Source organism: Ascaphus truei, chromosome 3 (genome assembly GCF_040206685.1).
Source record: "Ascaphus truei isolate aAscTru1 chromosome 3, aAscTru1.hap1, whole genome shotgun sequence".
NCBI lineage: Eukaryota > Metazoa > Chordata > Amphibia > Anura > Ascaphidae > Ascaphus > Ascaphus truei.
In genome coordinates, this window is record NC_134485.1 from 61,084,492 (window position 1) to 61,109,902 (window position 25,411).

Here is a 25,411-nt window from a genome sequence, read left to right on the forward strand (position 1 = left end):
TCTCCCTCCGCAACCGGACCGCGAGGGCCCCTACCCCGCTACACCATGCCACCAATGTCACTCCCCCTATCCCGCTACCTCACACAGTGTAGCTCCCGCGAACCGCACAGCACGCCTCATCTCCTGCACCTCACACAGCTCCCTACCGCAACCAGACCGCGAGGCCCCCTACCCCGCTACACCATGCCACCAATGTCCCTCCCCCTATCCCGCTAGCTCACACAGTGTAGCTCCCGCGAACCGCACAGCACGCCTCACATCTCCTGCACCTCACACATCTCCCTACCGCAACCGGACCGCGAGGCCCCCTACCCCGCTACACCATGCCACCAATGTCCCTCCCCCTATCCCGCTACCTCACACAGTGTAGCTCCCGCGGACCGCACAGCACGCCTCACATCTCCTGCACCTCACACATCTCCCTACCGCAACCGGACCGCGAGGCCGCGGCCTACACTCACACACCATGGCAACGATGTCCCTCCCCCTATCCCGCTACCTCACACAGTGTAGCTCCCGCGGACCGCACAGCACGCCACATCTCCTGCACCTCACACAGCTCCCTACCGCAACCGGACCGCGAGGCCGCGGCCTACACTCACACACCATGGCAACGATGTCCCTCCCCCTATCCCGCTACCTCACACAGTGTAGCTCCCGCGGACCGCACAGCACGCCTCATCTCCTGCACCTCACACAGCTCCCTACCGCAACCGGACCGCGAGGCCGCGGCCTACACTCACACACCATGCCACCAATGTTCCTCCCCCTATCCCGCTACCTCACACAGTGTATGACAACACCTACCACTGGAAATCAGATGTTCGTTGAAATAAAATTTGTTTTCCTAACTATTTTACTGTCTGTATAATGTACACAACACTCACCCACACAAAACCCCCTCATACACACACACACACACACACACACGCAAACATCCTGTCATTCTATGCCACACACTACACTCAAAAACATGCCATTTTTAACATGTGTATGACCAACAACACGCACTCACACACGTCACACACACAACATGCCTCATACACACACACGCCATCACACACCAGCAACACACACACATGCTCTCACACACACCACACACCATGCCACCGATGTCACTCCCGCTATCCCGCTACCTCACACACTCTACCTCCCGCGGAACAACCAGCACGCCTGACATCTCCTGCACCTCACACATCTCCCTCCGCAACCGGACCGCGACGCCACGGACTACAGTCAAACAGCATGCCACCAATGTCACTCCCGCTACCTCACACACTGTATGACAACACCTACCACTGAAACTCAGCTGTTCCTTACAATAAAATATGTTTTCCTAACAATTTCACTGTCTGTATAATCTACTATATATTTCTGAAAGCACTGTATGTCTGCGTCCCTAGCGGTAATCTCATTGGTCCCTTGGCCCGCCCGCCCCCGCACACCTCTCATTGGGCTCACACACTCACACCACCCCCTTGGCCCGCCCCCCACACCTCTCATTGGCCTGAGGCGGAGTGACGGGCCAAAGGTCCAAAAAAAAAAAAAAAACACACACATATATATCTCTGTCCTCTCCCCCCCCCATCACACTCACCTCCCCCCCTCCCCGGTGCTCACCTCCCTCCCGCTCCACTCCCTCCCCGGCAGGGGGACACGCACCCACCTAAGACGCGCCCGGAAGCCGCTCCACTCCCGCACTCACCTCCCTCCCGCTCTTACCTCCCGCACTCACCTCCCGCTCCACTCCCTCTACACTCCACTCTCTCCCGCTACACACCACTCCCTCCCGCTCCACTCCCGCACTCACCTCCCTTCCACTCACCTCCCTCCCGCTACACACCACTCCCTCCCGCTACACACCACTCCCTCCCGCTCCATTCCCTCCCCGGTGGGGGAACAGGCAGCCTGCCACGCGGCGCCTAAGATGGCGGACCCCCTTCCTCCCTCGTGCTCCATTCCCTCCCGCTCCACTCCCTCCCCCGCTCCGCTCACGTCCCTCCCGCTCCATTCCCTCCCGCTCCATTCCCTCCCGCTCCACTCACCTCCCTCCCGCTCCACTCCGTCCCCGGCGGGGGAACAGGCTGCCACGCGGCGCGTAAGATGGCGGACCCCCTTCCTCCCTCGCGGCGCCGAGTAAGAAGTTGGCGGCGGCCGGAAGTACAGGTAGGTGTCGCTCCCCCACCTCCCCCCCACCTGTGGCGCCGCACGAAACTGAGAAAGGGCGCATCACGGGGGTGTGTGTGTGTGTGTGTGTGTGTGTGTGTCACTGCCCCCCCTCCTGTCCACTGCCCCCCCTCCTGTCCACTGCCCCCCCTCCTGTCCACTGCCCCCCCCTCATGTCCACAGCCCCCCCCTCCTGTCCACAGCCCCCCCTCCTGTCCACAGCCCCCCCCTCCTGTCCACAGCCCCCCCCTCCTGTCCACTGCCCCCCCCCTCCTGTCCACTGCCCCCCCCTCCTGTCCACTGCCCCCCCTCCTGTCCACAGCCCCCCCCTCCTGTCCACAGCCCCCCCTCCTGTCCACAGCCCCCCCCTCCTGTCCACAGCCCCCCCCTCCTGTCCACAGCCCCCCCCTCCTGTCCACAGCCCCCCCCTCCTGTCCACAGCCCCCCCCTCCTGTCCACAGAACCCCCCCTCCTGTCCACTGCCCCCCCCCTCCTGTCCACTGCCCCCCCCCTCCTGTCCACTGCCCCCCCCTCTCCTGTCCACTGCCCCCCTCTCCTGTCCACTGCCCCCCCTCTCCTGTCCACTGCCCCCCCTCTCCTGTCCACTGCCCCCCCTCTCCTGTCCACTGCCCCCCCCTCTCCTGTCCACTGCCCCCCCTCCTGTCCACTGCCCCCCTCCTGTCCACTGTCCTCCCTCCTGTCCACTGTCCTCCCTCCTGTCCACTGTCCACTGCCCCCCCCCTCCTGTCCACTGCCCCCCCCTGTCCACTGCCCCCCCCCTCCTGTCCACTGCCCCCCCCTGTCCACTGCCCCCCCCTCCTGTCCACTGCCCCCCCCTCCTGTCCACTGCCCCCCCCTCCTGTCCACTGCCCCCCCCCTCCTGTCCACTGCCCCCCCCCTCCTGTCCACTGCCCCCCCCTCCTGTCCACTGCCCCCCCCCCTCCTGTCCACTGCCCCCCCCTCCTGTCCACTGCCCCCCCCTCCTGTCCACTGCCCCCCCCTCCTGTCCACTGCCCCCCCCCCTGTCCACTGCCCCCCCCCTCCTGTCCACTGCCCCCCCCCCTCCTGTCCACTGCCCCCCCCTCCTGTCCACTGCCCCCCCCCTCCTGTCCACTGCCCCCCCCCTCCTGTCCACTGCCCCCCCCCCTCCTGTCCACTGCCCCCCCCCCCCCCTCCTGTCCACTGCCCCCCCCCTCCTGTCCACTGCCCCCCCCCTTCCCACCCCCCCTTCCCACCGCCTCCCCCCCCTTCCCACCGCCTCCCCCCCTTCCCACCGCCTCCCCCCCGCCTCCCCCCCTTCCCACCGCCTCCCCCTCCTCCCCCCCCTTCCCACCGCCTCCCCCCCCTCCACCCCTTCCCACCGCCTCCCCCCCTTCCCACCGCCTCCCCCCCCTTTCCCACCGTATCCCCCCCCCCTTCCCACCGCCTCCCCCCCCCCTTCCCACCGCCTCCCCCCCCCCTTCCCACCGCCTCCCCCCCCCTTCCCACCGCCTCCCCCCTTCCCACCGCCTCCCCCCCTTCCCACCGCCTCCCCCCCCTTCCCACCGCCTCCCCCCCCCTTCCCACCGCCTCCCCCCCCTTCCCACCGCCTCCCCCCCCCTTCCCACCGCCTCCCCCCCCCTTCCCACCGCCTCCCCCCCCCTTCCCACCGCCTCCCCCCCCCTTCCCACCGCCTCCCCCCCCTTCCCACCGCCTCCCCCCCCCTTCCACCCCTTCCCCCCCTTCCCACCGCCTCCCCCCCCCTTCCACCCCTTCCCCCCCCTTCCCACCGCCTCCCCCCCTTCCCACCGCCTCCCCCCTTCCCACCGCCTCCCCACCCTTCCCACCCCCCTCCCACCACCACCCCCCCCTTCCCACCGCCCCCCCTCCTTCCCACCGCCCCCCCTCCTTCCCTCCCCCTCCCCCTTCCCACCGCTTCCCACCACCTCTCCCCTCCCCACCACCTCCCCCCCTTCCCACCCCCTCCGCTCCCCTCCCCTCCACCCCCCTCCCCTCCACCCCTTTCCCCTCCCACACTTCCACCCCTTCCCCCCTCCTCTAACCCTTCCCCCCCCTCCTCTAACCCTTCCCCCCCCTCCTCTAACCCTTCCCCCCCCTCCTCTAACCCTTCCCCCCCCTCCTCTAACCCTTCCCCCCCCTCCTCTAACCCTTCCCCCCCCTCCTCTAACCCTTCCCCCCCTCCTCTAACCCTCCCCCCCCCTCCTCTAACCCTTCCCCCCTCCTCCACCCCTTGCCCCCCTCCTCCACCCCCTCCTCCCCTTCCCGCCGCCCTTCGCCTTCCTGCCCGCCTTACCGCCTCCCCACCCCCGCCTCTGCCTTTCACCCGCCCTTACTCCGGCCGCCTCTGCCTTTCACCCACCGCCTCACAGCCGCTGCATGCACTCAACAGACACCCGCCACACTCGACACATACCTGCCGCCACACACACCTGCTGCCTCCCGCCCCTACGCACCGAAATCACTGACCCACCGCCTCACACCCTAGCAGGACCCCCACTCACACACAGCACTCACAACCCACGCGCCACCCGCCGCCTCACACCCTAGCAGGACCCCCACTCACAGACAGCACTCACAGCCCACGCACCACCCGCCGCCTCACACCCTAGCAGGACCCCCACTCACAGACAGCACTCACAACCCACGCGCCACCCGCCGCCTCACACCCTAGCAGGACACCCACTCGCAGACAGCACTCACAACCCACGCGCCACCCACCGCCTCACACCCTAGCAGGACCCACACTCAGACAGCACTCACAACCCACGTACCACCCGCCGCCTCACACCCTAGCAGGACCCCCACTCGCAGACAGCACTCACAACCCACGCGCCACCTGCCGCCTCACACCCTAGCAGGACACACGCCTCACATTTTTACATCACTTATGGCACCAAAATATACATTGTACTGTGGTGTGGTTACAATAAACCATTTTTATACAACATCGTATTACATTTTCTTCCATCTTTCTTTTCAATATTATTATCCAACCTTTACAACAAACAGTCACCTATTGTTCCACAATTTATAAATAATACTACCTATTACGCATTTACATCCCGGGCAACGCCGGTTCTCTTAGCTAGTGTTATATAAAATATTATATTATTTCCAGATGCATGATTATTTGTTTCACCTGTTCTATAGATTTTAACAATCACTACTAACCATTTGCTTCACTGTTTTAAAAAAAAAACTTTTTATGTATTAACTGTTAGCAGATGTCTTTTTCTCTGATAATAATTAAGGGGGAGAGGCTTAAATAGTACCTTCTCTCTTCCTTCATCACACTCTTTGAGAAAGCACGAGAGAGGGCGTGAAACGCGTGAGAGGAAGATCTTTTTTGTCTGTGGATCTTTGTATCTTTTTTATGTAGCCCAATAAAGTGTTTTTACTTTACTGTATTGCTGGTGAGTTCTGCGTCTTTAAGGGGCGGCTGTGCTTCTAATCATCTGTTCCTGCTTCGTTTTGCCGATCGGAGAGATGCACAGGGGGACACGGATCACCTCTTCTAGGTGCACCGCGTTGCTATGAGGAGAGGGGAGCAGTAATTAATCGGGAGTAGTGGATCTACTCCACACCGGACATTGATACGGAGCAACAGGTGATTCATTGCAGTCGCAGCTGATCTGCCGCTAAGGAGAAATCTCCTGTCTACGACTTAGGGTGCAGGCCCGCTTATACCTGACTTCTATCTCTACCCCTCCATTACCTCACATACAGCATTACCACAACCCTATATGTACCCCGCTTTCTATCGTCAGCTTGGAATTGCTTTGTTTATTGCTTTAGTATTTGCCTGAGCTTATAGCCGGTTTCCAACTTAAGTATACTGTAGGTATCTAAAAAAAAATGTTTAGCTTTTAATGTACTGTGTCCATAGGAACCATATGATTTTGATTTCTACGATTTGTACCTAATCTCTTTTGTGATAAACTGTAAACTGTTGTTGATCCAAATTTATTTTCCTTTTATTGTATTGTTTGGTTTATAATGACAGCATGAATTAGTTTCATAGGTCTGAGCAGAAAAAAAAACATTACCGGTAATTACCAGATAAAATTAGAATAAAGTAGACTCAAAGATAATAGAAACATATTCACTTTTACACAAGAGGCAAATAAAGGAACGCCATCAAAGTAGACGACAGAAGCCATGCTGTTTCTCCTGGACAAGAATGAAAGCCAGAAGACTAGATAACACAGTATGTCCACACTTTAATATGTGCGCATCATAGTTTTATATTTGGACAACCTAACCATGCATTTGCACTTGATATTTTAGCACAATTTCTTATGATGTATTGTAATAGAAAGTGAATATGTTACAAGCCAATATCATCAAAACTGCGATGTGTTTTTGTTTTTTTATTAAGGTTTTCAAAAATGGGACAAAAGTGTAAAATATTGAACCATAGTTGTAAAAGCAAAAAAGGGGAAAGCAACGAGGAGGTGGGGGGAAATAGGCGCAAATGTTATTCCTTTTCCTTGATAAATCTAATGCTGTGTTTGCACCAGATTTGCAGCCAGTTCACTTTAATAAACAGACCTTCTACTGGGTCTATGTATCAACACAGAGAAAAGTGTGTTTTGTCGCAATGGGTCGTACGTTTTTTGGAGCAGAGTTGCGGCTTATCTCAGAACAGTTTCTTACATGTGATGCAGCATTTTAGATTTAAGCCACTTCAGATGTGGCAGATTTTTTTTTTTTTGTGCAAATAAAAGGTAAACAGAATGTCGCACAGAAACGCATAAAGTAATACGGTACATCTAATTATTTGTGCACCATGTAACTCCTCCCTAACGCCTCCTACTGACATGCTCCAATCGCAAGCTAGGAAAAAATTGAAGCAAAATACTTCAATACATAGGAGCAGGATAAAAATGCCCCAGTTTTGATTGAAAATTGCCATGATACAAGAGAGGGAGAGACCTACATTAGTAGTCTTTCTTTGCTAGAGTTCCAAGTTACTTATATACCTCCTCAGATATACCGTTATACACCACGTGAAGAGACAGCTGTGCACAAAAAATAACCTACAAAATATGCTAATTTAAGTTATTTACATATACTCTGTCTCTCCACATGCTGTTTTTAAAGGTTTATTTGGGGTGGTACTCTCTCTTTCTCTCTGTCTCGTCTCCAACATAATCTACATTTCAGGGTCTGGCTGGGAGTAATCCTACCTTTATGTATGACCTAACTAACGTCTTGTCTGCGTTAACTATATCGGAGATCTGTGCATACAGTAGGTGTTGGAGGGAAAACCTCTTTTGCATACATATCATTTGCATTAATGGCCATTATAGATAACCCAATGCCATTTCTGTGGGCTCTGAAGCTACATGGTAGCTCTTAATGAAGTTTTAATTTAGGGTAAAGCCTTGATAATGCTTCTGTGTTACATTTTGATATGATTTCGATTTGTTATCTGCTACATTATTATTGTGACTAATGATGTGTAGAATATCTCTGCGTCACATGTAAATGTCACAGTTAAGCAAGTTTATTATACTGTGTGACTTTTCTTGCTTGGGAAATAATTTTATCTTGATATCATGGTTTTCTGGAGACTGTCAAAAATGTCACAAATCCAAGAGTTCAACAGTGGTTTATGGTTCTGAATTATATTGATGGTTACAAGAAGACTTATCAACTCACATTCTTCTCTCAACAGTTCATAACAATCAACTTTGTGTTTCTGTAGTAAGCTGCTTTTTCTCTTGATTAAACATCCAGTAACTGGTGGCTAACACCTTTGTAAGTGACTAAATGAAACACTCAGAGATATGGCAAAGTTATGTATTTTAATGATAAAATGTGGGGATGTTTCAAGTGTGTGACCCTGGGAATCTTTGTACTTGAGAAAAGGACTACTCAGGGATTTTCTCTACTTGGAGACCAAAAGGATCCTCTTCTTTCTTTTGGACAGCGGAAATGTTTTGCACAGACTAGCTTTCCACTGGGGCATATTTTGGTCTGGAATGGACACGTATCCTCACAACTGTGGGAAAGAAAATCATAATAAATGATGTTTGTACATTAAAATAGCTAACCCACATCGTTCAAAATGTTTAGTTAAGTTGTCAAAAGGTTAGATACACTTTGTTATACCAGGAAATAATACATTGAGTGTTACCTCTCGTATCAAATATAGAAGCATAAATCACTTTTGCACCATGTTTACTAGAATTAGTTGACGTGGTGATCAAAGGGAAGCGCAAACATGTGGAGATATAAAAAATAAAACTGATGGTGCAGTATTGTGACAAATAAATATGTATTCTTCTTTAAGTCTGCTGTTATTTATACTCACAAGTGTGAGGATGATACTGTGTACGTAAAGGTATCTTTGGGTATATGTCTGCAGTGATGATAAGCTGGCTGGGACCTCGGTGTGGGAATGTATTCCTTAAATGGTTAAACACAGAAAAGCCAACATAGCGCGATCTGTTTAAAAACTGTATTCAAGTGGTTAAAAATATAACAATACACTCACATGATGTATGCTATTTAAAAGCATTTAGATACGCAATGCATCTCGCCTCCGGTATCTTGATGCAGTTTTTCCTTACCTTTTAAGGAATACATTCCCACACCGAGGTTCCAGCCAGCTTATCATCACTGCAGACATATACCCAAAGATACCTTTACGTACACAGTATCATCCTCACACTTGTGAGTATAAATAACAGCAGACTTAAAGAAGAATACATATTTATTTGTCACAATACTGCACCATCAGTTTTATTTTTTATATCTCCACATGTTTGCGCTTCCCTTTGATCACCACGTCGCCATATTCACCTGGGATTGAGAGAGCAGTCCTGCACTGGGTCACAGCAGCATTCAAGGATTTGTTTGTATCACTTATATTTATTCAATTTATGGTTTATATGTTAATATTGGATTAACACGTGTTTAAAGCTTATAATAGAGCGCCACTTTTGATATATCACTATTTGCACTTACTAGAATTAGTTGCCTGGAAGTTTAGGCCATTCATTGGGCTAGCTCTGATGCATGTTTCTAACTGTCCGTGCCAAAATCCAGCAACCTATAAGAGACGCTCTAAAAGCTTCCTATTAGTGTATGGAAATGCCATGTATGATAAGCAGCAGCGAAGCCAAAGTACAGCTAGTCAAAATATTAGATCATTATTTTCTTAAAGCCTTTCCTCTATCCTTAGTTCTTTTAAACTAAGAGAAAAAAAAGGAGGGGGGGAGAGTAGAGAGTAGGAGTTACAGTACCATTTGGAATACTAGAGAAGAGATAAAGAGGTGGGAGATTAGAGAGCAGGAGAGACACAGGATGACTACAGACGGTGTGGCATAATAAAGGAGACTAGGCAGGTGCAGGAAAAATGAAGAAGAACAGAGAGGAAGGTAGGAGAGAAGAGGGAAAGAGGGAGTTTGAAGAACAATTGTGGAGAAAGATAGGAAGGGAAAAAATAGGGAAGAGAGATAGAAGGGGGCACAATAACAAAGGGTAGATAGAAGGGAGAGAAATGAGAGAGATATAGAAGGTGGTAGAATGGGGGAGAGAGTAATAGGAAGGGGGTAGGCAGAATATAGCAGTAGTTAAATCTAGATAGGAGGTGGCAGAATGGGGCGAGAGAAATATAGAAGGCATCACTCATTCTTTCAGCATTTTGGGTGACATTAATGTTTTTTTCTTGAATGAATGCCTAACTAATGCAAAATGTTGAACACTTGAATATAAAAATGGCAGAAAAGTCTTACCTGCAGGTATCAGGGTAAAATATTTTCTGTTTCTGTGAACAGCTATCCAGACTCTCCCTGCATTCACAAGTGCAGTTCTCTCTGTTCAGGACATGGTGTCTGGGGCAGGTACGTCTGCAGACACATTCACATGTGTCTTCAAATTCCATATGTGCACCACATATGGCCATTTCTGTGTCCAAGAGAACATTCATTCTTAAGCATCGTAATTGAGTACCCCCTTTTGAAGTGAGTTTAATGTGTGGATGTTCCCACATGTGAAAAGCTTTTGTTTGAAAAACACAGTCAGAGACTAAACAATGAGTTCTGAATAAATGTGCTAATTTGCAATGTTTGGTTCAAATGTTCAAAACACTGATCATCTGTTTATCTATAAAACAATTTTCCATGTACAGAGGAAGCATAACACAGAATATCTCAGATTTTCCAAAGGATTCAAAGGCAGTGATAACACAGTATATCTGTCCAACTATAACACTCCAGCTGGTGCAATAACCCGAGCTACATACAGGCATACCCCGGTTTAAGGACACTCACTTTAAGTACACTTGTGAGTAAGGACATATCACCCAATAGGCAAACGGCAGCTCACGTATGCGCCCGTCAGCACGTCCTGAACAGCAATACCGGTCCCTACCTGTACCGAAGCTGTGCGCAAGCGGGGAGACTACAGAGCCTGATACAAATGTGTTATTTACATCAGTTATGCACGTATATAACGATTGCAGTGCAGTACATGCATCGATAAGTGGATAAAAGGTCGTGCTTCACTTTAAGCACATTTTCGCTTTACATACATGCTCCGGTCCCATTGCGTACGCTAATGCGGGGTATGCCTGTATGCAATTTAAATATTAAACTTGTTCACACACAAGCTTCTCACTCTAAATGTAATGTAATGAAAAAGTGTATCATTATATGAAACAGGCAAAAAGAAGTGCATACTATGTTTCTCAATTTAAATAAAATGTTTGGATATACACCACGGGTGGGCAACTCCAGTCCTCAAGGGCCACCAACAGATCAGGTTTTCAGATATCCCTGCTTCAGCACAGGTGGCTCCATCAGTTAAGCAGGGATATCCTGAAAACTAGACCTGTTGGTGGCTCTTGAGGACTGGAGTTTCCCCACCCCTGATATACACGCATCAAGTCATTATAGGTATACATAAGGAATGTCTTTATACCTCTTTTATAAATGAATTGAGTGTGGTTTATGTATTGTGAATTCTAATGCCTTTTTGGGCAATGGTATGTCTGATTTATGGTGCTGAATGGAGTATATTTAAGGGATGGGGTAACACCCTGCTGGAATTAATCGCATTCTGTAAAACACACGTTTTGTGCCTCATTCAGCTTGTTGATAAAGAACGACAGTGGTTAGCTGACAGAATTTGTGCTACACATTGATCATTAACACTTTGTATGCACCAAGTGGCACCAGTTTCCTCCCGGGGCTTCTCCTGTCTGAGTCTGAACATAATTTTCTGTTAGATTTTTTTCAATTAAAATTAGGAGCTTGTTGCCTTTTTGATTAACTTTTTGTATGTTTGATTAGAATTTAACTTTCATTTTGCTATTAATAAAATTTACATATTTTGCAGACATAAGTGACAGATTTTTCAAGCCCATTGACTAGGGAGATGTATAGAGATGTAACAGAGCTGGCTGTTCTCTCTGCAGCACATTTCTGTGCGATTTATCGTGTTTTTCACACATTAAATTGCACCATAATTGTCCACCACAAGCAAAACATTTTTTTCTCTGAGGATAAAGTGAATCCACAAAGCTAATTATATGCAAAAACAATGGGTGTTAGCTATTTTGAAGCAGGGGGTCTCTGGAGCTGATTAACTGCATTAATTTAAGCTCCGGTGACCCCCTGCTTCAAGAGATACTTCTCTCCGTAGGTGCTGACAGTATCTCGCTTCAGTTTAAACGTCCTGGTCACATGGACAAATAGGAAGCTGCACCAGGATGACGTCACGGCTTCCTATTGGCCCACTTGATGCGGGACATTTAAAACCGGCATTATGAGAACCCCAGCTAGCTTACCCAAAGGCTCCTACCGGCACCCCCTTCCGTGATAAGTGTCTCGGGAAGCAGGGTACACCCGGAGCTGAAATGAAGGCGGTTTAGCTCCAGTGACCCTCTGCTTCAAACCTATTTTTATTTTATTTTTAAATGCGCGCTTCGACTGCTCCTTTAAAATGCTTGGTCAATCTGGCAAAACTATCCGATTTCGTAAATGCTTCCCCAAACAAAAGCATTTCACCTGTTTCGCAAAAGTTCACATACCTCTAGTCACTAACAAAGCTAGTTTTTTTTTATAGCCTCAATATACAGATGTAATAAGACTTACTACCCCTGTGACCACGAGAAGGTGCAAGATGACTTTCCACATGAACACTTTGTTGTCCGCGAACGAGCTCGGCTACGGTCAAGCGGAATAATTATTTGTGTGGTTATTTATTCAGTACGTGCGTCCGGCAGGTAGCGCACGGAATATCTTCGCCTATGATACTCCGCAGCCATAAAGGGGGCCGCAGATTGCAAATAAATGCTGGGGATTTACACTTGGTGTTTTTGCACCCCCGAGAATAGTAAGTCTGGCTACATCTGTAAGTTATAGAAACATTGTGTCAGTAAAATATTTCCGATTTTATTTTAGCATAATCTTTGGGTAATACATATTTGTTGCACATTTGACAGCGAACTGTATCAAAGCCATTATCAGAGGATGACCTGCTTCTCCTATTTAGTGAAATGAGGGAGACGGGTTATTAGTGACATATCCAATTACTCATGGTCAGGAAATGACAAGACCTACTGTACTAATGCACAAGCCTGTTAATAATGATGGTACCTTCTCTCCTGCCGACAGCAGACTCCTTTTCAAATACACACTCACATTGACTGCTATCCCATTGCCATCCACTGGGGCAATTCTTATCATGGGAGCAGCTGCAACAAATAAAAAATGGTATATTTATTTGTGATAAATAGCATACATGTCAACCAAAATATGCATCTATGTAAGAGCCTAGTTAACAAAGATTAAAAAATCATGCCATAGATACATCAAACAGGCACTTTGCAAAGTAATGCCCAGCATGTGAACCACTGGCATTTCTATAGACCGTTGTGTTGTTAACAATGAAATAAGCTCTGAGATACAGGGTTATTATGACTAAGGGGGTAATTCTATATAGTCCAAAGTGGCTGTTTACTGCCAAAAATCCCCATTGACTTCGGGATTTTGGCTCGAAAAACGTCCCGAATTACCATTTCGGACTTTTTAGAAAAATGCAAAAATGCAATTCCATATTCATTAAAGTGAGGAATTTCAGATGAGATTGGATGCTTCGGCGAATGTAGAACAAGCCCCTTAGGAGGATATTCACTAATCCCTTGTTAACTACCGTTGATTTGAATGGCAGGATCGCAGTGCATTAACACGTACTGATGGTTAGTAAATCTCCCCATAAGAGCCATATTAACTAAGTGGTACTAAACTCTAAGGAATCATGCAGTGCATTCATGTTTATTGGCTGTTATATATAAAACCTATTTTTTTTGGAGAGGGTTATTTACCAATGGTCTACCAATGGCAATACTGGAGCAAACAACATGCATCAGATTTATTATTAAAACAACATTCCCTCTGAAACCAATATAATTATTTTGATTGCTAAATCTAGTGCAGTGTTTTTGTTCCAGTTTTGCATCTGGAAGACTTTGAGAAATTATGCCCTTTCAGACTCCAGCACTGTTGTCATTCACAGCCACTTTATTTTTGTAGATCATTTTGTTAATGTTTCACTCTGGGCAAAGACTTTAATTTTTATTTTTATAATAGCTACAAAATGACCAATGTTTCAAGGGAACACTATGACGGTTTCTGGGTTCACTGGGTTTATTTTTATCATAGCAAAGCAGAGTGGGAGGTAGCCAGGTGCCAGTAACACGTTTGTTTCCCAGGGCATTTTTACATTCCATTTCATGTTATAAAAGGAGAAGTGATTTGCAAACATTTTATTGCTATTCATATTTTATTGTTATTTTCTATGTTGCTCTCGACCATTGTACCTCGTGCGTCCAAACTAAATGGCTCTGGGGCAAACATCTTATTTTTGGGCCATACTTATGTTACATTGTGAGAGATCACAGTAAAACAGGATAACTTCATGGAAAACAGACCACAGTGTTCAATTCATGTGGTTCTCATTCTTCGGCCTTCCTTTGCAAAGTGTGCAGGCATTTCTTTTCCACCATACAAGAGGCGGGTTTAAGAATGAAATGTAAAACCCAATGTAAAAAATACTTTGAATGTCTCGTCACCTCTGGGACTATTGCATGCTTTTCTTTGCTTCAGTATTTCTAATCATGAATCAATTTGAATTTATCTTCTGAAACCCCAGAATTGTCAGACACCTCCCCCCCCCCCTCGATGATTCACATTAGAAACACATGAGTTCAGGAATGCAGACAATAATTCTGCTTTCTGTTGAGCAAAGCATGCTTATTGTGTAAGAATTCACATTAGCTACACATGGTGCTGTCAGAACATTTTGTTACGTTTTGCTGATCCCCATACAAAAGATAACAACCAGGTATTTTCACTGCACATAAATATATTGGAATTCGAGTTGTTCATTATTATTATTATTATTAGTAGTAGTAGTAGTACTATAATATTTAACAATTGATATTTTCTTATATAGTGCAGACACAGAATGAGGCGCTGTACTGTATGTAGAATCTTACAGGCACAATGAGTCCATTCCCAAATTAGATTGAAATCTATTTGTTTTGTTCAGGAGACACGGGGAAACAAAGTTTTTTTTTTTTTTTTTTTAATAACAAATATCGCCTGGCTGCAAAACTGGGACAAAATAATTGTACCGAGATTATCAAAAACAAAAATCTCTAAGTGCTTTCCATTGAACTATTTTTCATTTACATCTATGGGGCTGTTTTCTGCACTCATTTTGTCCCGGTTTTGCAGTCAGGAGACATAGCAAATAATAACCCCCAAAGTGAAATGCCCCTAGGTTACAAGAAGAGCAGACAGAAGAATTCAAAGTGGGTTCACTCACAGCAAAGGCCGTATCGTCATTACCAAACTACTACTGTACTTCAGTCACTATTTATCAATACATTAGGGCAGCTCTCTGGGCAACTGGATTCAGGGGTAAATTAACAAAACCCCAATATTTATCCTTTACTTCAGGGGTTCTCAACAACAGTCCTCAAGACTCATGTCAGGTTTTACAGATATCCCTGCTTCAGCACAGGTAATTGAGCCACCTGTGTTGAAGCATGGATATCTTGAAAACATGACCTGTTGGTATCTCTTGGGGACTGGAGTTGAGAAGCACTGCATTTCTTCATTTCGTTAGCCCTACCTAATTTGCCCTTGTTTTAATTTCTCTTGTGACATAGCAGGAAGAGGATCTGCCTATTTATCTTTTCATTGTCTATTGGTCCCTTCACACGTTCCCTATAGTATTAATATACAGTATATCTCGCCCCTTATCCCACCTCTCTCTCAAATGTGTGTAGGGATGTCTCAATTTTGCTTTTACCTTCGCTGCAGCGTGTATCTGGGAGGAAGTGTTTGGAAGGTTCCGCAGCGGCCCAGCAGCACAGGGCGCCGCCATGTTGTTGCGCAATAGTTAGGAGCGGCTGTCAGAGCGGAGAGGGCTGCGCATGCGCAGTGCAAAGCGTGCGAACGGGCGACCAACCAAAAGAGGCTCGGCAAGTAAACTACAACTCCCAGGAGCCTCTGCGAAGTCACCTGACGCCAGATAGCGAATAGGAGGCCAGGGATCGCGGGAGGCAGGAAAGGGAAGCGTGGGGGAGAGACCACGCTAGTCAGAGGGCACCGGAGGAGTAAGGGGAGAGGTAGTGTGTGTGCAGGGGGTCAGTGACCCACCTGCGTAGGCAGATTCCCCCTGAGGCCCCAGTGTATTCCCTGAGTCACCATAGCTTGTGGTGCTGCAGGGACGCCCTATATTGGTAGCGACACATGCCCCTTACTGCATAGACAGACAGGGACACAGATCGCAGAGCTGCGGTTGGTGACAGATGTTTGGGCCCAGCCTGCTGTGCATCATCCATTACTCGTGAGAGACTGCGCTGGATCGGCGGATCCTTTGTGAAGTTGTTGCCGGTCACCCTAGTGACCGGAAGGTATTTACTAAAGTGCACCAACACCAGTCATCAGGCGCTGATCCCGCCTTAGGGAACACTCTTTGGGGACACTAAGGGGAGTGGCCAAAGGACTGAGCCTATATACATAATTACAGTTACATGGACACGGTGTGGGGGCACGCGGTGATGGTACAGTGACATTTCTCCTTATGAGAGTGGCCGAGCCACTAGGGTTAGATTATAAGAAGTTGGTTGATGTGTTATGTGTGTGTTATTGCTATATCTATAAGATAAGGTTCTATCAGTACCTACAGTAAACAGTTACAATCTGATGTGTGTTGCTATTGTTCTTACCCGGGGGAATCTTACGCAATGGGGATCCTGGGTAAGTGGAGGCGCTGCCAATAAGATAACTATTACCCCAGGCTCCCAGCTAGCGGAGGCCCAGATCTCCTGGAGCCAACAGGTGTGTGCAGTACCCGTAGTCACTCTAGAGCGTAGGAAAGAGGGCTACATGTGAAACCTTTTTTTCACCTCCAGCAGATCCTGGCATTTCTACTTCTGAATATATAATAAATGAGGAGCTTGTGTCCCACACTAACTATTAATGTTTCCGCCATCGGGTTTCAACAATTCGTTTTCTCTACCACCTGCAATCAGGTTTCCATTCTGTGTACTGCTGTGTTTATTATTCTTCTCAATTAATCTTCCTCTTTCCAGCGATTCCCTTAGTAATTATTTTCTTGTCTGTTCCACCATGTGTTGGTATTCTGACCGAGTTTATCTTTTAAGATTCTGACACACAATCTATAGTATCTTTCTGTACCATGCCTGTTCCTAGATGAGTTTGTCATTCTAAAATTTCATCGAAGCTCTCTCCTTATGGATATCTCCATCTATGTGTTACAAAGTAATTTCCTGTTGCTAGGTTATAGAGCCTCCTTTTCTATTGGTCTTTTACTAATGGTTTGCACTCCTCCTCACCCCCCCCACACTATTCCCCAATTAAGTTGCCTGAATATTCCATTTCTACTTATCTCTCTTCATTCAGTTCAGTCTTTGCCTCTATTTCTGCAGAATACCGAAACATTGCTCACCTCATTTTCTCATTTTACAGCTGATACTGTCAGACAGACACTCTCTTATCATTGTACTGCACTGTAAACCTGTTGATTACATTCCTGCTTCTCGTTGTCACCTGCAATCCATGCAAAGCGTAGCCTTTGTTTAAATTCCTGTCTAGGCTCCCCAATACCCTGTTGTACTTTTTGTCCTTCAGGCCCACATGCACTAAGCTCCGCTAAATCAGGGGAAATAATGTTAGGTTACCTAAAATAGTAACAGACATTATTTGCCTTGATTTTAACTCAAATCCTCTAAACTAATTATATGAAAAAACAACAGTCGTTGTTTAACTCATTAGTACAGCGTTAACGTCAGGATAAATTAGCACTGTAACAATGTCTTAATGTCTTAAAAGGTGGCATTTCATGGGTTTGAGAGAGCGACTGTTCTGTGTTAAAGTCCCAATTGCTATATGTACCCCCTAAAACACACCTTCAAGCAACATGTCAAAAGACACCTGTGCACCAAAAATTGTCACCTCCTGAGATACCTGGGAAATATGCTAATCAGATATGCAAATGAGCTAACCTTTAGGTTTAACCTAAATTGTCTAATGTTGGTTCCTTGTGTTACCATGAATGGCCTTTAGGTGATATGTGATGTTAGGCTGAGATCATGGTGGCTGCGCGCTTCCGTGTGCGCACTCCTGCAGCCCCTGCGATGCGTGCGCTAGCTGCAGGAGATGGGTTTTTTGCGTTCGGGGGCGTGGCGGGGGGGCTTGGCAGACGCGTCACGGAACTGGTTCGCCCTCATTGGCTGAACCAGCTCACGTGACACGGACGTCACTACTGCAGCACGAAAATTCAATTACTTTTGCGGTGGCAAAATGTCGCTGTGCAGCGCCGCACGCGCTTAAGGAACTACTATAGGCAAATCAGGTAAGAGTCCTTGAAGTGCGCGTGGACGCAAGCGCACGCACCTAGCGACGCCACCACCGTGAGATCGGCCTTAGGCGGAATGTCTCTTTTGCATATGATTAGCACTAACGGACGGAAAAATGATTAACCTAACATTATTTTATTTTGACGTTTGGTTCAATAGGTTAATGAAGCTTAGTGAATCTGGGCCTCAGTGTGTTAAACTCCTCTGCGCTTTTATACATTTACTATTATCTACTATATCAATAGCTTCTATTCTACTTGGGCTTCCATGTTTCTGTTTCTGACTGCCCTGCATGCTTGATGTCTTCCAAATGAGGGGAGCGCAGGACGTTCACTGCGTGGATATGAAAATATAAGATGAACGAAATACAATAGTGCGACCAATATGATGATAAAGTCTTATAAGTGAATGGAAATCAGTTATACTCACAAATTCTGCTTAGGGATATGGCATATCAGAGACTAATTCTCTCTGTGATTGGAGCAATGATGAATGAAACAGACCTCTGCATTACTGTACATTTATTACTACGCGAGATTTATACACCATTGGTGGTGTTTAATATTTCACTATATTCACATTTTTTGTCATCACTATTGTGTATTAATATCTGTTCACTTCATATTCGCTTATTATATATACACACGTACACAATTGTTCTTTTTGCACTGTTTTGCACTACTTGCATTATTGTATATTGTGTGCACTAGCAATAGAAATTCTCTGTTCACTCAGCTGATTTAGGAGGGTCCGACTTCACATTCTCCAGTTTTGTCCTGCATCATTACAATCTTTTCCTTTCATAGCTCCAAACCTTCTTCCCTTCCCTACCATTACTACTACCAGAGACGGATTTCCCACAAGGCTGACTAGGCTATAGCCTAGAGCGGTCATTTTTGTGGGGGCGGCAATTTTTTGGGGAGGTAATTTGTGTGTACATGCGAGTCTTCCGTTTTCTAGAGCGGCCCCCCTCCTGTAGCGTTGCGTTGTTATGGCGACCCAATGTCACACGACCCTGCATCGCCATGACAATGTGGTGTCACATGCCGGCACCGTGACGTCATGACACGCTACGTTGCTGATGGGGACCGTCCCCGAACCTACGGGTGACAACAAGGGTAAGGTAAGTCCACCACTATCTACTACTCTAAAACCTGTTGAAGATATAATTCAGCTTCAGTTGAAGAGCCACCTGCTAAATAAATCATTTTGTTTAAAGGCAAAACCAGAGTATTCTCCCATGTATGTTTCTCATGTTTCATGAATTGTGGGAGGCAGGGATTACACCAGGTGTAATCAGGAACACATACAAATATTTTACACCTATTCTACTTGAAGGAGCAATGCAAGCGGGCACATTTGTTTGCGTTTTTCTTAATATAGGGTTGCAGCAGGGTGTCTCTGGAGCTGTACCCCATTCATTTCAGCTCTGGGTACCCCCTGCTTCCATTGATACTTTCCATCCAAAGGGGGAACGGTATCACTCTGCTTTTTGAAGCTCTCACATCCCGTTGGTCAATAGTAAGCCATACTGGATGACTTCACGGCTTCCTATTGGCTCGCAGTGCACGGGAGCTTTAAAAAGCAGCTATTACATGATCCCTGATAGTGAGCCGGAGTGGCTACCGGCACTTACTATGGAGGGAAGTATCTCCGGAAGCAGGGGGTCCTCGGAGCTGAAATTAAAGGGGTTCAGCTCTGGAGACCCCTTGCTTCAATAATATCTAAATTATTCGCCCGCTTGGATTGCCTATTTAATCTGTCTGATTCTGCTCCTTCTTACATCTTTGGTATTACATTGCTACAGTATAACATCCTCACACCATTTCTGTTTCCCAGACACTTTGCATGCACTTACACTGACTCACTATGTAGTTACACATATATATACAGTATCATTGTATTGATTCTGTCTCCCACCATACTGTAGATACACACATTTGACATAATCTATCATGAACACTTTCAAATTGCATTGTTAGTTTACAACGTCAAGTGAAAAGAAAGCAATACTGAGTACTCTACATTATATAATGTGTAACATGCAAGATGAGCTTGGTGGACGTCCTTGTTGCCTGTCAGACTTGCAGTCTCCAGCTCCCCTGTATCTGCGGTTACATATAAAGACATAAAAAGTGAACAATCGCATTCTTTTCCATATCACTCAAGCTTCTTCCTGACAAACTGGACGTTTTATCGCACAGACTTTATAAACACTGAATAAAGCCTGTTTTTGTTTTATCCAAAATAAGAATGCTACTTATGTAGAAAATATGGCAAGGTTTTATCAACTCAAAATAAAATGCATTGGACAACAAAGATAATCAACGCCAGACACTGAAGCAGTACCTCCTGCAAATGACTGATCCATGTTTTCAGAACACTTGCACGGTACATTGGTAGGCAAAAGATTTACAGCAGTGTTTGCATCGAATGAAAATCCTGCATAGCCATGGTCATTCTGCAGGTTCTAAGGTGAGAAAGAGCCAGGTTAGAAAAAAAAAAAAAAAACAAGAAAAAAAACAGTTACCCGTTCTCTGGATAGAGGATTGACCTTCTTATAATGGAGTATTGGTGAAGTGGAGTTCTTGAGCATTTGCAGCTTGTGTGATTGGCAATTTTGATAGTCACGGGTTCTGGTGTTTGTGTCAGTGGAAGTGAAATTTCAAAGAGCTAAAGAATGAAAGACATTAGTCAATAACTGTTGCTATAATTGTTCTAAACACAACATTTCATGTTTCCATATTTAAGAAGGGGTAGGGGATTTGTTTGTACAAATGAATACAATACAGTTTATAAAATTTATTTTAAGAAGCATTTTCCTATATTTAAGAGCTTTGCCCCCAATTTTTAATACATGTAGGTCCTATAATAAATCAAGCACAGAACCACTACTTTTTACATGCCACATGACACACTGGGAAAAAAAGTTTATTTTGGAGTACAAGAAGAATTGACATGAGATTTACTACTAAAAGCCTTATTCAATATGCACTGAAGTGGATGATCCCATTATAGTTCATGGGAGTTTACGTCCAATACTGCCACAAATGTTGAATTATCCCCCCAAATCTAAGCCTGTCATTTAACCATTGGCTGCCAAATGGTCCAGCAGCACATTACAAAGCAATTAGATGATTGTCCCTAGGGTAATCAGAAAGGGTAGCTTTGGTTTAGAGAATGAGGCCCCTGGAAAGTTCCACCTATAGCAGTGAGTGAGTGCTGGTGACTACATCTGGTAAAAAAAAAAAGCTTAAATATCAGACATGGCTTTTGATCTGAAAGCTTAGCTTGAAGTGTTACATAAATGTCAGACAAAGTACTTAAGAAACACAAGCACTTGTAGTATGACAACATTTAATTAGACAGGTTTAGAGCTAAATCAATAACATTTGCTTTCAATAACTTCTTGTCAATGTTTGCACTTGTTTTGTACAGTTTTCTGCCTTTTATGGCATACTATGGTACCATGAATACTTATATGGAATTCTATAAATACTTCTATGCTATACTAGGGTATGCTATGAATACTTCTATGGAATTTTATAAATAGTTATATTGCATACTATGGTATTCTATGAATAGTTATATGGCATATTATAGTATTCTATGAATAGTTCTATGGCATACTATGGTAATTTATGAATACTTCTATGGCATACTATGGTATTCTATGAATACTTCTATGGCATACTATGGTATTCTATGAATACTTCTATGGCATACTATGGTATTCTATGAATACTTCTAGGGCATACTATGGTATTCTATGAATAGTTCTATGGCATACTATGGTATTCTATGAATAGTTCTATGGCATACTATGGTATTCTATGAATACTTCTATGGCATACTATGGTATTCTATGAATACTTCTATGGCATACTATGGTATTCTATGAATAGTTCTATGGCATACTATGGTATTCTATGAATACTTCTATGGCATACTATGGTATTCTATGAATACTTCTATGGCATACTATGGTATTCTATGAATAGTTCTATGGCATACTATGGTATTCTATGAATAGTTCTATGGCATACTATGGTATTCTATGAATAGTTCTATGGCATACTATGGTATTCTATGAATACTTCTATGGCATACTATGGTATTCTATGAATACTTCTAGGGTTCCGCTATCAGCAGCAACAAATCTTACCTGTTGCCCCCTTTGTCATAATACTGTACATGGGAATTTAAAGCAGAAATTTTCACTAGAATAATTTTATATAATTTCACATAATCTGATTTAAGGGATCCCCCAATGTGAAAGATATTGAAGCTTTTGAAAAAAATGTTTTTTAAAAGGTGTATGGGGCAGTTTCTGTATGTTGCGAATCACATATAGAATCGGCCCCTTAGAAGTAAAGCATAGGTGGCCGGTGATAGAAAGGACACCTAACTCTATGTCTCTCTGTCTCTCCCTCATATTGAGCAGCAGCAGATTTAACAGATTTTGTGACCAAATCAACAGAAATATAGAGATATACTCAATCATTTAAACATTATTATATTCCCTCAAACATGTGATTTCTATTTTAAGTTTATCTGGATGCTATGCAGAGATATCATATTAAAAAAAAAAATAAGTGCCACGTTGTAAAAGTGCAGATGGTCATATGCTGTGTTTCCACCACAAGAACATTCGCAAACATTCCTCGTATGGACTTATCTCGGTACTGTAGGTCTTGTTCTTACTGTTTTAGAGATGTAGGATGTGCTTGTATTGAGACAGGAAACGCCCTCTTCGTTGCAGCAGCCTCCACATCGATACACCGAGACGCAGGGTGGCTTAAAGAAAGTGTTGGTGGTCATGCCAATATCTTTTCCAACATCAACACAGTTTTCCCTGGGCATACACTGAGTCTTCTGCCACTCCTCATCGATAACTGTTTAAGGACAAAAAATGTTTGAATTAATCCCACGAGCCTCTTCAAGAAAATGACATTTATTTATTTTTAAAGAGATTTACTTTAGGAAAAGGCATATACCTTCTTCTGTGTACTTAGGATTTTGGACTCCATCAGGTTAATATATTAACACATTACATTTAAATTAACTAATGTGATTAGTAGTACTGTATATATTAAATTAATTATGTAGCAATTAAATTTTCATGCAGTATTAGCAAGAAAATCTATTATGGAAAGGCATACAAATTAATTTAAGATTAGTCTGTGAATAGAGTCAACCCCAATTTCAAAAGTAGTTTACATCCTAAATACACAAAATACAATTATTTTGATTGAATGAAAGACTTTTGATAGTATAATTTTATTTTATTTTTTTCCAGCAGAAATTTCCATAGCACCAGTTGGAATACATGATACAATTGACTTATGATAACTAAACACACAAAGGATTATAAAGAACTGCTCACCTATTTAGCCAATGGTCCTAAAAATGTAGGTGCAGAGAGGTATGGTATCAATGTTAGCAAGAGTGAACAGAGAAGTTCAGAAGTATTTGACACGTGTTTCGCGCTTCATCAGGGGGAGGAGTCTGCCCTTCCGAGTGAGTCTGTGGTATTTGTAGGGAGACCTGGACTCCTATTGGTCTATGGATTACTGAGAGTTTTAACCTTATATTATCCATATTCATACTTCGGAAATTATGATAACTAAAGTAAGATACATATATTTTGGATTGTAACGTATCTAATTGCCGTTAACTCTCAAGTCTTTAATTCAATCAAAATCATAAAAATCAAAATACAATTTCAGTGACAAAACGCAAAGAAGTTTGACTTAGAACGTGTGTGCTCGGCACACACACCCTGGTTTTTTTCTTTATAATAATCATTACAGTTACAGTATTATATTAATCTATATACAATTCATGTGTTATATGTTTACACACCTTGCATCTTTTTTGCATGTCTCCATTTTTTATTATAAATGGCAGATTTCTAAAATGTTAGCTATTTGCACTTCTAAGTTTATGGTCACTGGGAATTACTCTAATAACACTGTTCCTTTTGTTTGTGTATATATCAAAACACACACACAAACACACACACACACACTTCTGTGTATGCGCTAGCGGCACTTGCCACTTCTGCGCATGTACAGGCGGCGCTGGCCACTTCTGCGCATGTACGGGCGGAGCTGACCGCTTCTGCGCATATACGGGCGGAGCTGACCGCTTCTGAGCATATACGGGCTGAGCTGACCGCTTCTGCACATGTACGGACGGAGCTGGCCGCTTCTGCGCATATACGGGCGGAGCTGGCCGCTTCTGCGCATGTACGGGCGGAGCTGGCCGCTTCTGCGCATGTACGGGCGGAGCTGGCCGCTTCTGCGCATGTACGGGCGGAGCTGGCCGCTTCTGCGCATGTACAGGTGGAGCTGGCAGCTTCTGCGCATGTACGGGCGGAGCTGCCCACTTCTGCGCATGTACGGGCGGAGCTGGCCGCTTCTGCGCATGTACGGGCGGAGCTGGCCGCTTCTGCGCATGTACGGGCGGAGCTGGCCGCTTCTGCGCATGTACAGGTGGAGCTGGCAGCTTCTGCGCATGTACGGGCGGAGCTGGCCGCTTCTGCGCATGTACAGGTGGAGCTGGCCGCTTCTGCGCATGTACAGGTGGAGCTGGCAGCTTCTGTGCATGTGCGGACGGAGCTGGCCGCCTCTGCACATGGCAGGTGGAGCTGGCCGCTTCTGCACATGGGCAGGTGGAGCTGGCCGCTTCTGCACATGGGCAGGTGGAGCTGGCCGCTTCTGCACATGGGCAGGTGGAGCTGGCCGCTTCTGCACATGGGCAGGTGGAGCTGGCCGCTTCTGCACATGGGCAGGTGGAGCTGGCCGCTTCTGCACATGGGCAGGTGGAGCTGGCCGCTTCTGCACATGGGCAGGTGGAGCTGGCCGCTTCTGCACATGGGCAGGTGGAGCTGGCCGCTTCTGCACATGGGCAGGTGGAGCTGGCCGCTTCTGCACATGGGCAGGTGGAGCTGGCCGCTTCTGCACATGGGCAGGTGGAGCTGGCCGCTTCTGCACATGGGCAGGTGGAGCTGGCCGCTTCTGAACATGGGCAGGTGGAGCTGGCCGCTTCTGCACATGGGCAGGTGGAGCTGGCCGCTTCTGCACATGGGCAGGTGGAGCTGGCCGCTTCTGAACATGGGCAGGCGGCGCTTCTCGAAATTGCACAAGCGCGGGCGGTGCTGGCCGCTTCTGCACACGTGTGAGCTTTTGTTAAGGGGCTAGTGCACAACTTTCAGTGCTGTGTGAATTTAGAGCAAGCTGGGGCGTGCGTGCACTTGCAAAATCGCATGGTTGTCTCCAGCAATGATTTGTAGTGCTCTGAGATTAGCCAATTGGGGTGCGCGCTCGTGCACGT

General features: G+C 46.0%; 1 protein-coding gene across 1 annotated transcript in view; it reads right to left on the reverse strand.

The window, feature by feature from the left end:
* Positions 1–7,962: 7,962 nt before the first annotated feature.
* The window catches only part of VEGFD (vascular endothelial growth factor D), a 54,450-nt gene continuing 37,001 nt past the window's right edge, over positions 7,963–25,411 (reverse strand). The window contains exons 3-7 of the mRNA XM_075594110.1: positions 22,778–22,968; positions 20,604–20,746; positions 12,777–12,874; positions 9,912–10,083; positions 7,963–8,173 (exon numbers count right to left, since the gene is read on the reverse strand). Coding sequence (XP_075450225.1) covers positions 8,047–8,173; positions 9,912–10,083; positions 12,777–12,874; positions 20,604–20,746; positions 22,778–22,968 — 731 coding nt within the window. The 3' untranslated portion in view covers positions 7,963–8,046. The remainder of the gene's footprint in view (positions 8,174–9,911; positions 10,084–12,776; positions 12,875–20,603; positions 20,747–22,777; positions 22,969–25,411) is intronic.